General features: G+C 49.3%; 1 protein-coding gene across 1 annotated transcript; it reads left to right on the forward strand.

Moving 5' to 3' along the window:
- Positions 1-814: 814 nt before the first annotated feature.
- On the forward strand, positions 815-6,131 carry FOXA1 (forkhead box A1). The gene is made up of 2 exons (XM_057723095.1): positions 815-1,158; positions 3,520-6,131. Exons 1-2 carry the CDS (start codon positions 1,087-1,089, stop codon positions 4,855-4,857), a joined length of 1,410 nt encoding a protein of 469 aa, XP_057579078.1. The 5' UTR covers positions 815-1,086; the 3' UTR covers positions 4,858-6,131.
- Positions 6,132-15,086: the final 8,955 nt, after the last annotated feature.

Below are 15,086 nucleotides of genomic sequence, written 5' to 3' on the forward strand. Positions count from 1 at the left end.
CTGTGACTCACCTGCTCTTAGCCGCAGGTACGGGTTTCGTGGCAGCGTCTCCACTCTGCTAGCCAGGAGCCCGGATCGGCCTAACGTCACTTCAGCTCGGCTGACTCAGATGGCCGAGTTTCTAGTGACGGGGCAAAAGTGGGGCTTTTTCCTTTTTCAAGCCTGAAGACCGCGGCGGGGGTGGGGGAGGGAGTCTGTATTTTCCAGTCTCCCGGGGTTGAACTTTAGGTCAGGAATCAGAAGGGCGGGGGCTGGAAGCCGGCAGAAGAGTAGCAGGCAGGAGGGGCGCGGGACGGGGCCGCGGCGCGGGCCTCCGGAGGGCCCTGGGTTCCCTTGGGGAGACCTTGGGGTCCTGTGGCCGGCACTACCCCGCGAGCCCCGGCTCCAACGCCACCGCCCCCAACCCTTCTCCGGCTGCGCGGTTCCCATCCAGAGCCCTCGCTAGACCTCCGGGCCCCGCCTATTTTTCTTTTTTTCTCTTCCAAAGGGGGTTACACCCCCCACCACCACCAACCCTATTTCCCTCGTCCCCGGGCCTCCGGGCTTAAACCAATTACGCCGCTTGGCAAACAAAGTGAGGGTCGGGCTTGGGGGAGGGGGCTCCGCGGGAGGGGGGCGCAGGGGGCGCGCGCGGCGGCGGCGGCGCGGCTGGGCGGGAGGCGCGGCGGCCGGACTGGCGGGCGGCCGCCTCGCAGGTGCACCTCGGGCTTTGTAGGTGCGAGCGTCTTTGTGCGGCGGACAAATGGGGAGAGGACGAGGAGGTGGGCACTCGGGCGACGTAAGATCCACATCAGCTCAACTGCACTCATCTCGCAGAGGCCGCCCGCTCACTTCCCGCGGAGGCGCTCCCGGGCGCCGCGCTCCGCGGCCGCCTCCTGCCCCCGCCCGCCCCGCCGCCGCCGCCGCCGCCGCCGCGCACGCCGCGCCCCGCAGCGCCCGGCTTCCTCCTCGCTAGGGTGGCGCTGGGCCGGCGCGGGCGCTCGGGTGTCTGCAGCGGCTCCGCTCCCCGCCCCCCGCCCCGCACCGCGCGGCCGCCAGTCGCTTCGCACAGGGCTGGATGGTTGCAGCGAGCAGGGTGGCTCCAGGATGTTAGGGACTGTGAAGATGGAAGGGCACGAGAGCAGCGACTGGAACAGCTACTACGCCGACACACAGGAGGTGAGCGGCGGGCAGCAGGGGCGCGTTCCTGGAGCCCGTACTGGGGGAGGCCGGGCGAGGCGGGCGCGCGGCTGGCGGATTGGGGGGGCGCCCCCTCGGTGCCACCGGTGCCTACCCACCGGGTGTAGCCCCGGCCGGGCCTTGGCCGGGCCTGGAAGCCGGATCCGCAGCCCCTCCGGGGAGCTGGATCCCGGCGATCGGCGCTCAGAGCGGGCGAGGCGGTTTCAGGAAACTCTGGCTTTGAAAGCGCCCGCTCCGAGACGCACTTGCCCCTTCCCGGCCGGGAGCGGGAGCCAGTGCCGGGACCGCGGTGCCGCGCGCGGGTTGGCGGGCGGGCGGGCGCCGGCACGAGTTTCAGGCAACTCTGAAAAAGCCAGAATTCGCCCGCAGGGCGGCCTCTTCCTCCCACGGTGGAATTCTCAGATGTCTCCTGGTGAAAGCGCGCAGCCGCTAAGTTGAGCATGTTAATAATGAAATGATTCCGAAATTTTGTAAAACTTCTTCAAAAGCCCTGTTTGGAGAGAAGTGTGCTCCTTCTTCTGTAGGACCGCTGGGTGGCGCTAGTGCGAGCTGACTTTTCCTCCAGCACTCCGGGCGGGCGAAGAACCTGTTTCTCTTCATTGTCCCCTTGGTGGCACGTTCATGTGGTTTATTTTACAATGTGCACAAAGGGATTGCTAGGAAGATCAGGTACGGGCAGGACCACCACCTACTAAAAGTATTTATCTGCTAATAGCTCCAAAAAGTTTACCATTATTGAAAACGTTTGTTGAAACTCCCTTCGATAATTTTGGGAAGAGGAAAAGAAAAGCAAAAAATACTTTAAGACACGGACAGAAAAATAGAAAATCAGGAAATATTTGCATGGTAATTAATTTATTTATATTTGTATATGCATATATTATTCACAAACTTACCTCGAGTTTATTTGCATACTATAGCAGAATGTGTGCCTAGTTAAAGCTGTTTGTTCACCTTCTGTGTTTTCAAATAGTCATATTTTCTGATGAAAACAAATTTAAGGATATCATTATTTTTATTAAATTTACAGAAGTAGTTTTTATGTTTCTGTACTCTTTATTTTTAACATATCTAGTGCATTCTCAAATTGCTGTTGGCAAGGGTTTTCTCCTACTGATGATTTAAGGGGCTCAGAACTCTTCCTCAGGTTTAAGTCGGATACAGTCACCTCCACTCACTAGTAAAATTCTCTATGAAAAGAGCTTCTTTACAGGTTAAAACGGGGAATTGGGAAGAGGAATAGCATTAAGAGAAAATAAGTGGACTTTGATTTCGGAATCTTAAAGTATTTGGAACTATTCATATATAGTTTCAAAAGCCAGGTTTTGAGATGATCAGTGGCAAGATATCAGAATATGGAAAAAATATGATTATTTCTACAAATTGTGTCACCAAGATTTGCAAACGTTAAGGGCCTGGAAATAGGTAATGAAATTAGTGCAAGTTTATGAACGGCTGTAAAGTCACGTTAAAGTTAAATGTATGTAGTACATTGATATTATTTTGCACCCTTCCCTACCCCTTCTCCTGTTATAGATCTATTTAAATTTTTTTCCCAGAAGTTACTCATCTTCTGAGTTTTCTTCCCTTTTAATATTACAGTTGCTACGTGTAGATGGAAAACACTACTTCTAAATATTATAAACAACAAAAGTCACCATTTGGTGAAAACTGCTAAAACAGTAAAGCCAGTTGTTTGGAAGTGTTTGGTCATATGGCCATGGATGATTTGCTCTATCAGGGAAACTTTAATTAACAAGCCACCCCGCACCGTCCAGGCCGCTACATGGGCAGCCGGGCCTGGCAGGCTTAGGCGAGAGAGGTGCAGAGCTGGTGCTGTTGCCCGCCTGGGGGCGGGGGCGGGGGCTGCACCGCCATACACGCCTCACCCTTAAGGTGGAGGAAAAAAGCAGAGGATCAGAGATTAATTCTATTTTCGGAGTTTTAACTCCTTTTAACCAAAAGGGCGCCTTGCCGAGCTCGGTCTGGGGTGGAAACTGGGATACCGCCTGGCGTGGATAGAGGCGATGAAGGGGCCCTAGGAGCCGACCCGAGCCTGGCCTGTAAGGCGATTACACATCTTCCTGGGGGCATATTTTCTGTGCGTTCTTGTCTTTCATGCCTGCCGAGCTAGGATTGTTCCCCTGCCGTGCAAGACATCTCTTTGCTGGTTCTGGGGAGGGCGCCCGACGGTTTGCCCCTGGTTGGGGGTGGGGGTGCCCTATGCTTTGCAGAAGCGCCCTCCTCTTGTTTTGGGGTTTGCCCTCCCCCGCCGGTAGGCCGCCTGTGCCCAACACTAACTCCGCCCTTCGGGGCCTCTTCACGCTGTCTCCGCTCCAGGCCTACTCCTCCGTCCCGGTCAGCAACATGAACTCGGGCCTGGGCACCATGAATTCCATGAACACCTACATGACCATGAACACCATGACCACGAGCGGCAACATGACCCCGGCTTCGTTCAACATGTCCTACGCGAACCCGGGCCTGGGCGCGGGCCTGAGCCCCGGGGCGGTGGCTGGCATGCCGGGCGGCTCTGCGGGCGCCATGAATAGCATGACTGCCGGCGTGACGGCCATGGGGACGACGCTGAGCCCGGGCGGCATGGGGGCCATGGGCGCGCAGCCGGCGGCCTCCATGAACGGCCTGGGCCCCTACGCGGCCGCCATGAACCCGTGCATGAGCCCCATGGCGTACGCGCCGTCCAACCTGGGCCGCAGCCGCGCTGGCGGAGGCGGCGGCGACGCCAAAACTTTCAAGCGCAGCTACCCGCACGCCAAGCCGCCCTACTCGTACATCTCGCTCATCACCATGGCCATCCAGCAGGCGCCCAGCAAGATGCTCACCCTGAGCGAGATCTATCAGTGGATCATGGACCTCTTCCCCTATTACCGGCAGAACCAGCAGCGTTGGCAGAACTCCATCCGCCACTCGCTCTCCTTCAACGACTGCTTCGTTAAAGTGGCCCGCTCCCCGGACAAGCCGGGCAAGGGTTCCTACTGGACGCTGCACCCGGACTCCGGCAACATGTTCGAGAACGGCTGTTACCTGCGCCGCCAGAAGCGCTTCAAGTGCGAGAAGCAGCCAGCGACCGGGGGCGGGGGCGGGAGCGGCGGCGGCGCCAAGGGCGGCCCCGAGAGCCGCAAGGACCCCTCGAGCGCTGCCAACCCCGGCGCCGACTCGCCCCTGCATCGGGGCGTGCACGGGAAGGCCGGCCAGCTAGAGGGCGCGCCGGCCCCCGGGCCCGCTGCCAGCCCCCAGACTCTGGACCACAGCGGGGCGGCGGCGACAGGGGGCGCCTCGGAGTTGAAGACTCCAGCCTCCTCGGCTGCACCTCCGATCAGCTCCGGGCCTGGGGCGCTGGTGTCTGTGCCCCCCTCTCACCCGGCGCACGGCCTGGCACCCCACGAGTCCCAGCTGCACCTGAAAGGGGACCCTCACTACTCCTTCAACCACCCCTTCTCCATCAACAACCTCATGTCCTCCTCGGAGCAGCAGCACAAGCTGGACTTCAAGGCATACGAGCAGGCACTGCAGTACTCGCCCTATGGCACCGCATTGCCCGCCAGCCTGCCCCTCGGCAGCACCTCGGTGGCCACGAGGAGCCCCATTGAGCCCTCAGCCCTGGAGCCAGCCTACTACCAAGGTGTGTATTCCAGACCCGTTCTAAACACTTCTTAGCTCCCTGGGACTTGGGGTTTGTCTGGCATGGCCATGCTGGTAGCAGGAGAGAGAGGGAGAGAGAGAGAGAAATCAACAGCAAACAAAACCACACATACCAAGCCGACAGCAGCATAGTAAAATCCCAACTATTTTTATTTTATTTTTTTGTGCACAATCTTTCCCCCAGTGCAAAAGACTGTTACTTTGTTACTGTTGTTCAGAAAGCCTCGTGTATATTATTACAGAAAACAAAAACAAAAAACCCCCAAACCAACAAATATTTTTCCTGCAAAGTTTAATGATCCACAAGTGTATATATATAAAATCCTCCTACTTCCTTGTCCCACTCCCTTTCTTCCTCTTCTCCCTGCAGACCTGTTCTAGTCTGTGCAGGATTTATTTAAAAAAAAGAAAGATGGTCAAGCTTGTAAAATATTTGTTTGTGCTGTTTTTTCCCTCCTCACCTGACCCCTCATCCCACATACACACAGACAGGAGTTTACAGGTCTATGGCAATACTCTTAATCATAAGAACTGAAAGGGTGAAGAAACAAGTAGACATTAGGGCTGTTAAAAGTATTGAAAGATAATGCTGCTGTTATGCAACAAAATATAAACAGATTATAAACGTCAGAGCCACTTGTTTTTCAGCTTACATTTCAGATACATTCAGATAGCAGACATCTTAAAATGAAACACATATACATCATATATGAACTTATTTATGGGCATACTCAGATACGTAGACATCTTCCATATTTTTACATAACATGTAGAGGTAATAGGTAGGAGATACACATACTCTTGAAAGAGTTGCCTGACCAAGAAGTTACAAAGACAGCCCCCCTCCCCTCCTTTCCAACCACTTATAGCCCTGGGAATCAATTCCTGGAGAATTGCCCTCCTCAATAACTCTGGTCCTTGCTTTGCAGAGGGCCATGGTCATGTCATTCTGAGGTCACATAATGTGTAAAATTAGCTTCTATGTATCTATACCATTTAAAGGATATTTTTTCCAGGAAAAAAAAAAAAAGAGTATTACACTGTTGGAGGAGAGAGAAGTTATAGGGACAGTGTTTCAAAATTTGGTCCAAGATTCCAAAATCCAATTGATTGTGGCCATTTTAATTATTGCCATCGTGTGCTTGTTTCATTCAGTGTTAATGCACTTTTCACAGTTGGACATGGTGTTAGTATAGCCAGACGGGTTTCATTATTATTCCTCTTCGCTTTCTCAATGTTAATTTATTGCATGGTTTATTCTTTTTTTCTTTACAGCTGAAATTGCTTTAAATGATGGTTAAAATTACAAATTAAAATGTTAATTTTTATCAATGTGATTGTAATTAAAATATTTTGATTTAAATAATGAAAATGATAAATTTTAAGCCGTGGAATATGTTCTTGATCATTTGCAGTTAAGGACTTTAAATAAATCAAATGTTAACAAAAAGAGGATTTCTGTTATTCTCCTTAATTAAATCAAAAATAGATATTCTGAATATATTTTTCAAAGTCCAGCAGTGAATATAAATGACAAAAAGGAAAATAATCTAAAAATTTTGTTTTATGTTTATTATATGAACATGTAGCTAGTAAAAAACAATTAAGGAGATTAAAAAAAGTTAATAAATAAAAAGGTAGATAAACTGATTTAATATCCTAAGAATTGAGTTTTTTAAGATTCTTTATTCCCAGTAATGTTTACTTCAATTTTTGACAAGGGTTTAAGCCTTCTGTGTTTCCTTTGAGCCTTTCCACAAGGAACTCAAATATTATTATTTTAACTACCTCCTCCCTTCCCCAATGTATCATTTTCCTTTATCTGAAAAGTATTTGAGTGAGAATAAAATATCAGATGTAGCTGATAAAATTAAGTTGTCTGCCACAGAGGATCCGGAACCCTCTTTTAATTAAAAGAGCAGCAAAATTTAACCATCATAGTAGCTTTAGAGGGGGCCCGGGGAGGCGTGAGTTAATTCACTCCTGCAGGGGAAGCTTTGTGCCACCAGGACTTTTCAGGGTTGCTGCTATTTTGTATTTTGTGAAGATATTTTTTTAAATATTGTTTCTAATTTTTTCCCTGAGAACTTAAAACTGATGATTTGTTTGCCTTCTAAGAAGCTTTTAAATGCATCTTCACACCCCTACAGTTGGTTGAGATCACAAAATCATTAATCTCCTTTGATAGTAGGCTCACTTTCCAGTCCACCTATTTCTTTGTAAGCCTCGTTGGAATTGACATCAACAATAACAACACCAGCCCAAGCAAAGGCTGGCCTGCCTGAGCCCTTGTGTATGAACTCCATCCTCACCAGGGCTTGAACTTGGACAGCCTTTACTTTGATCGCCCCACTCCTTACCGCGGACAAGATAAAAAGAGCTGTGAGTCCCTTAATTATAGCGTAATTGCCTCCCCAGATGAGAGAAGAGGTGCCATGTAGCATTTGAGAAAAAATCCAGAAATCCACCCCCCCCCCCCCCCCCCGCTCTCCCTTCAGCTAATAAAAAGGAGGAGATGGAAACGACTGGTTGGAGTAATTTCAAAATCTAAGTTGGAGGCCTCTCGGAAGGACGTCAGTCTCAAAGAGAGGAAAAAGCTTTCAATCCCAATAGTTATTTATATTTTTACAACAGGCAAACGTTGGCAAATTCGAATTCCAAAAGTAATATAAAGGCGTGAGCTTGGGCCTCGGAATTTCGCCCGGCCCCACTGAACCCGAATCGTCTAACTTTGTTCCCTTCCCTCGCTTTAACATTTTAACAACATCAATGTCTCGCATTCACCCACCAGGCTTAAGTCGGCCTTCGCTCTTGCTCTCCCACTTGGCGGAGACTTTTTCAGGGTTTGCAGCGGACGAGGCGCCGCGGGGTTTACGGCCGAGGCCATTTTGGAGACCTGCCTGGGGAGCTAGCCCGGTGGGTCGCGGGGAGCGGGTCGCCTCGTGGGCTTCTCACGCGATTTTCTGACCGCGCCCTCCGCCCTCTGGGCGATGCCATCTGTGCCCCGTGCGTTAGGACGCGCGCGGGCTGGGGCCGGGGCAGCCGGTTGCCGGGTAAGGAGGGCAGAGAGAAGGACCGCAAGCATCTCGAGGTGACAAGTGCAGTTAGTTCGTCATTGTTTGGGCATTTTCCCCTCCTAGCGAATAAATCTTCTGTTGAGCCCGAGACCTAAAAGTCAACAAAGAAGGCCAGGCGCCTCGTTACCGCTCCTGCGGCCCCAACGCCAGCGCTGCCGCGGCTGCTCCCGCTGCGTAATCCCTTCCTCGGAAACCCGGACACACAAACGCCGGAACGACCGGGGCCGGGGCGCCGCGCCCCAGGGCCAGGAGGAAAACATCTGTGGTTCCGAGGGAGTGCTGGGACCCTCCCGGAGCGCTGCCTTCCCTCGACCCCCTCCCACCTCCCTTTTCGTCCTGGAGCTTCTGTATTTCTTCACCTCGGATGCTCCTGCAGAGGAGAGCCAGAAAGGGGATGCTGACGGCTCAGCAGCGGTCCACCGGACTCGCTTTATTTAGGAATTTCGCCCGCGGTGGGGGAGGGGCCTTCAGAGTGGGAAGGAGGGAGTGAGAAAGGAAAACCTTCTTTTCGACCCAAGTGCAAAGCTCCGGAGGCCCTCCGATCCACTGACTACGCCACCGAGCAAACATTTTTAGAAAACAAAAAAAAAATGTTTTGAGACTGAGGGTAGTGCCGGGGAGAACTTCAGATGTTACCTTCACCTTGTTCCAGGCCTGAAACATTTTTTTTAATTGATAAAAAGAGAAGACAACTAAATTTAGGGATGAAGAAAACCTCACCAGTTCTGTTCAGAGACTGTATAAATTAGAAGTGTTCCCAAGTAGAAAGCAGCTCAGTGTGTTCTACACGATAGCTAATATAGTGTTTAAACCAAAACAAACTATAATTTCCATCGTCCCTTCGTGATGCCCTCATTGTAGAATAAACTGATGAGAATTATTATGGGTGGAGGGATTAAACAAACAAAATCCTACTAAAGTTCTCAACTTCTGTTTTCATTTTCTGAAAGCTAGATACCCGACTGATTTCACTGAAAGTATAAAAAAACTATTTTACTCAGGAATCTAGCAGATTTGAATAAGCCATGGCAGAAAATAATTCCTGCAGTGATAAAAACTTAAAACGCCGTTGTTTTGGCACTTTAAAAAAATTGATCTCAATGCCACAAAAATGCTTATTACCTTTCTTTGCAGAAAACTTCTGTGATCGATGCAAATTCCTTTCAATGGAGGCCAATGTAGGAGACCTGTAGCCCAAATTAATTAACCTTTCCTCCAGATCAATTGGTCTTCTGTTGATTTAGCAGCAATATTGTAGAACATTTAGCTATAATGTATTTTAATGTGATACCTCAATATGTCAAGAGGAAAAACTCATTGAAAAGATAAAATTGCTTAAATTATGTAATGGATGTTTAATGAATTTGTAAAAATGTTTTACTTTCAGAAATTAAATGTTAATTGCTTATTTGAATTGTAGTAAAATGTGTTTTGCACCTAAATGGAGTTAAGATAATGCCTAATTACTTCAGGATATTTACGTGCAAAAAGGTGATTATTTGTAAGCTACCTTGGGCTAGATAGGAAATTAAATTATGCTGAAATTTAGAAATAAGATTTTCCTGAACTGAAAGAATCATCGGCATCTGTAGAAACTCATGGGAGTAAGAATCTAATAAAATGAAATGACTTGGAAGGTTTTACAATCTTACTATTTAAAAATAGAATCGACATTTGGATGGGAGATATAAGATTTTTTAAAAGAAGCCATTTATTCAAGTTTTATTTTCTACCAATGATCCTATTTAGTGTATCCAAATAACATTTAATAACAGATTACTTTAAATATTTGGATTTTTTTTTCTTCCAAATAGTAAAGTTTGAGGCCATAACGTTTCCATTGGTGTTTCTCTTTTTAGCTCCTAGTCTAGCTCGGTTCACTGAACTTTGGACAGCTCAAACTGCAGCCCTCACCTTTTCTTTTTTTTCTCTAGCCATCATACTAGTAAGCAATTTGGGGCTGGAAAATACCCATTCAGTTCAACTTTAACTTGTAAAATGCATGTATTTTCCTACTTACAAACATATATTTTTTTAATCTAACAAAGGGGAAATCCTCACTGGCTACCCTTGTTTTTCTAACTTCCTCATTTCTCCACTCATTAGCTGTAACTGCACAGTGTAAGAGCAAAGCTCATGATGGGTGTGAGCTCCCCACTGCAGCCCTGAAAAGTGAGGCGCATCCTAGATGCCACTTCCTGATATTTTGGGGGTCTCTATGCCCTAGTCAACCTAGAGTATAAAAGCAAAATATTCTCTCTCAAAGTCTGGGAAGGAAAGGGCTTGACTGGAATAAATGCTTGAAGAGCTCAGAATTGAAGTGGGATGCTAGGCAAGTCACATCTAGATCAAGTTCAGACCAGGGCCAGCCAGTGCCACTCAGTGTGAGGTTGCCTTGGGTTGACTTTCTACTTCTTTCCTCAACTCCTCTTCAAGATTACACATCAGGGACTTTTTCTTTTCTGTTCTTTCTTTTTTAATTCCTGAAACTAAGAAAAACAACCTGGAAATACCCCTCCCCCAAAGCATTGCCTGGAATTAGGGAACAATGTCTTCAACTAGAAACCTCCTTAGTTGCTTTCCCCTCTCTCCCATGAAATTGCAGTTACTTCTTTGCTTGTCTAATCATGTCCCAGGTCAGTTTCTCTCTCTCTCTCTCCTTTCCCCCCCCCCCCCCACCTTTATCTCTCTCAGGAGTTGTTATTTTAAAATACAAGCAATTTAATGAGAAGAATGTAAAGGGCTTTGTGGGGGGTTGTTTCGTTTATATATTTAATTTTAAGGACCAATTATGCACGAGGGAGGAAGGAGGCGCCCGCCTAGTGCTGCACCTGGAGAGCTGATTTTCTTTGCGCGATTCAGGTGACTGGGGTGTTTCTGGAACGGTCGCTTAGCTCTGGGTCCCACCTGGGAGCCTAGTGCTTCCGTCCCATAGCCCAGCTACAAACGCCTAACCCAATAGCCCCTTAACCCCGAGGGCCACCTCCTGCCGCGCTCTCCACAGCTTTTTCTCCTAGGTGGAGGCCGATTCACAAGCTCAAACTGCAATGAGCCGTGTTGTAGCGCAGGGCACCGGCCAGGTTTCCTCGCCTCTCCCTGGAATCACACTGCCTTCTGCTGACACGCGCTTCCTTTGCGCTATGCCTGGCTAATATATTAATGGGGCGGATAACCCAGATCCTTTGAGGAGGGGTGGAGGGGGTTGGGGACACGGAAGGGAGAGAAGGAAACGTAAGGGCTCTAGCTGCTGACCCTTGCGCCAAAGTGTTCAGAGGCAGGAGCGCAGGAGGGGGAGGGGTTGCGAATTCAGGTGGGGAAAGTTCACGTTGAGGGCGCTGTAAGCAAACTTAAATGCCTGCACCAAGTATTTAGAAAGGGTGATCCGATGCTAATGTGCTGTCCTGGGTTCAAAACTGCGAGGCCCGGACGCCACGGATGCTGGAGAGCCTGCCCCGCTGGCCGAGCTGGCCGTGTGCCTGCTGCCAACTGTCCGCTTCCCCGCCCCGCCTTCCGCCCCCCCCCCCCGCCCCCGGAGACGGGTCGCGCTGCGCCGTGTCCTCAGGTCGCAAGTGAAAAATCCTAACTGCGTGTCGCACGGATGTCCCTCTCTGAGGTGTACACCTTCGCAGACTTAGCAAGCTCTAGCTAAGCCAGTCACCTTAGATGCTGGTCCCAACGACTAAACGCAAAGACTTCCAACCTCCCTGGCCCGCTGGGCTCAACGAGAGAGCCCTGCCTTCCCCGGCCTCACCTCCGAAGGGCAGTCTGACCTCCCAGTCGGAGGCCTTAACATTAACCACGGATGGAACTCCTGCGCTACGCCAGGAAGTGGGCGCGAAGAACCGCGACCCCGGGGCTGGAGGCCTGGGGCCCCAGAGGACGCTACCGCTTGGTGCGGGCCTGGTCTCGGGTCCCAGCCTCGCCGCCCTCACGGCTGAGCCTCCTCCCCGCCAGGCCTGCGGCCCCGCCCGCCAGACGGTGCCGGGCGCCGCGAGACATATGCTGTCCGCAGGCCGCGCGGCCCGACGTGGTGCTCATTGCAGAGGCGGTTCTCAGCCCATCAAAAGCCCAGGCTTTCTTCGGCCGTATGGGCCGCGAGGTGAACAACAATGCCCGGGCCCCTTCACTTCAAAAGCGGCGATCAGGGGAAAGGCTCCCCTAGAGAATTTTTTTTTTTTTCTCCTCTGCCTTTCATTCCTGGTTTAAAAAAAAAAAAAAAAAAGGCATCAGCAACTCCAGGGCCCGGGCGAGCCTAATGCCCTTTGATGGGGATTGAATTCATTATCTCCAATAACACAATTGTGCTTGGCCAACGAAAAGAGCAAAGCAGGGCTCTATCCCGCCCGAGGGGCCCGGCCGGGCGGGGCGCGCAGGCGAGGCGCGCTCCTGGGACCCGCTCCGAAGCGCGGTCGCGGCGCGCCCGGCGGAGACGCGACGCCCCCTGCGCGCGGGGGCGCGGGCCAGCGGGGAGGCTGCAGGACCTGTGGCGCCGCCCGCGGAGGCAGCGCGGGGAGGGGGCGGGGCGGCTCTCGGGCTCCATTTATTTTCCGCGTCTCCCTTTGCAACCATTCCCCGAGGGCGGCCCCTCCGGCGGCGTGTTTACTCTCCTCCCTCCCGGCCTCCAGCTGTGAAGCAGTCCCTGGCGCCCCGGCGCGCCGGCCAGAAAGGACGCCCCTGGCTGAGCGCGGAGGGCTTCCAGCATCCTGGCTGGGAGTCAGCTTTGCACGCACCCCAGCACTGATAAGCCCGGCTTTAAATCGCCCCTGCCCTGGAGCCCCCTCCGCTCAGGCTCTCCCCACTGGCTTTCCCACCAGACACCCGCACTGATCGCGAAACCGCGCCGGGAGCCTGAGGCCCGACGACCCATCACCAGGTCCGGTACCCAGACACGGGGTCCGAACCCCGGGCGGGACGCGCTGTTCCTTCGCTTCCGGCAGTGCCGGGGACCCCGACCTCCACTCGTGCGCCTCCTCCCGAGTTCCACTGCCATCCTTGCCCTTTCAGCCTCCTTCAGCCCCTGCTGTCCTGAGTGTACAGAGGTGAAAACAGGAGCTAAAACGGGCACTATTAGGTGCCTTGATTTCCGGTGTGTGTGGGGGGTGTGTGTGTGTCAGGGAGAGACAGAAATTCTCTAAGAATCATGATCAAAGAAGACTTCTCTGTAGTTTACTGTCTAAAATTCGAGTTTGTCATTTCATTACTAGGCATACTTCCTACACAATCCTATTTACCTCACTCATTACTGAGGACAGTATGTATTGTAGTATTATTTCAGTGATATAAACTATAATAATAAACAGAATTTAAAGTATGGGGGGTTGTTTGTTTTGTTTTGCACGAATACATAAAATGCTCTATGTATTTTACGTAGTAACTGTGGATCAGGATTAGTCGTCCCTTGCCAATTAGTCATGACTATCACAATCCTGGAGCGATGGACACTTCACCTTTTCTCTTCAAGGAATTGGAGCCAGCACGCATACACTATAGGAGATAATAGATATAGATAGGTAGCTAGCTAGATATGCCAGCATACGTGTGTATGCACACACACAATTAGCTGTGCTGACTTAGAGGAGCATACCTAAGATCTTTCTGTCCTTATGACTGTCCCCAAAGCATAAAAGCAATAAATTAAGAGATCTGTTGACTTGGGGCAAACCAAGAAAAGCATTTCGGATTTAAGACTTTCAGCTAGGCATTATTCTCATCAGGAGATATGGGACTTTAGTTATTTAATTTCTTTCAGCATTAAGTCATGAAAACTTTACAAATTTAGCCCATGGAACTCTGACTACTCTCTCCAATTTTTAGGCCTAGGTACCTAGGGGAAGCGGAGGAGAAAGATCCATTGTGATAGGTAATGTTGAAGAGAAGACTTCGATTCTTTCTTCCTTTCTTTTTCTCTTCTTTTTGTCTTATAGCACAGCATCCTGAATATAACTTTCATTAAAACATGTACTGACTTTTGTGAAGACTCTATGGTTTTCATTTTCATCAAAAAAGATGTAAAACATTTACAGATTTACAGGTATCCTGAGTCTCTAATAAAGAGATCTATGGGTAATGCTAATCTTCAGATGAGTTATCAAACTCCAAATATGTATTACAAATTGTCGAGGAATGAGTGACTTCTCTCCTGCACTCTTACCCCACATTTTATTATCTTATTAAAGAATAGGGCTGAATCTTGGTGACCTATACATTTACACTGTGGTGTTGCTTAAGTCACCTTTTATAAAATCTCTTTTCTAACATCAAGTGGAGATTTAATCTTTGTCCTCAACATGACATACTATTCCACACCTGGTGGATTGCTGGGCTTCCTTTGTCTATTATCACATTAGAAATACTGGGGAGAGGCAGGCATTTATAGAGGGTAAAGATGGCAGTGACTTAGGTGTTACAGATTAACAGTTTGAATAAGAGTTTAACATAACTTGTATGACCAAAATAAGTTATATATAGGTATAGCTATTTGAGAATTAATTTTTACAACATTTTGAGGACTTCAGAGTATCCACATTTTGCACTCAGTAAGAACCATTCTGTGAGTAACAATATGTTCAAAACAACCCACCAGAAAAGCTTTAATTCTGACATATATCTGTCAGACCATAGAAGCTACAGGACAGTCCTGTGGTTTATCATATAAACAATTTGTCTAGTGCCAGAGCACACATAAATGATTATGTGACTTCAGGTGAGCAGGGTACCACAGGATGGATGAATTACTAAACAAAAGATACCATGATTTTCATGTAGATGTCTTCAACTATGAAGCAAAATTAGGAGGGAAGGAAATGGAAAGCATTTCAGTAGAAATGAGAATTCAGTGTTATCTAAAGTGCAGCCCTAAAGCATATTTTAGCCTTGAGATTCACTGCCTGGGACTATAGAATATGATAATAGGAAAGACTGATTTATCAGTTTTCTACTCCACTTACCTGTGAGATTACTCCCCTCAGAGTTTTCCAAAGTTAGGTCCAGAATAGATTTAAATGTCAAGAATGGAAGGACTCCCAGTCGAGTTTTTCAATGTAATGGAGAAGCACGATATTCACAATGCAAGACATCTTGCCAACAGAATATTTTCTCTGATATTTAGGTAAAATCAACTTACGTCTTAAGTATGCTTCTTTGAGGATCCGTTTAAACCTGTTTCAG

Source organism: Hippopotamus amphibius, chromosome 2 (genome assembly GCF_030028045.1).
Source record: "Hippopotamus amphibius kiboko isolate mHipAmp2 chromosome 2, mHipAmp2.hap2, whole genome shotgun sequence".
Classification (NCBI taxonomy): Eukaryota; Metazoa; Chordata; class Mammalia; order Artiodactyla; family Hippopotamidae; genus Hippopotamus; species Hippopotamus amphibius.

Excerpts from the sequence above, each read along its gene's own strand:
- FOXA1 (XM_057723095.1), top strand. The coding sequence starts at position 1,087 with ATGTTAGGGACTGTGAAGATGGAAGGGCACGAGAGCAGCGACTGGAAC. Across the intron at positions 1,159-3,519 it reads ACTACGCCGACACACAGGAG|GCCTACTCCTCCGTCCCGGT; the intron begins GTGAGCGGCGGG and ends TCTCCGCTCCAG.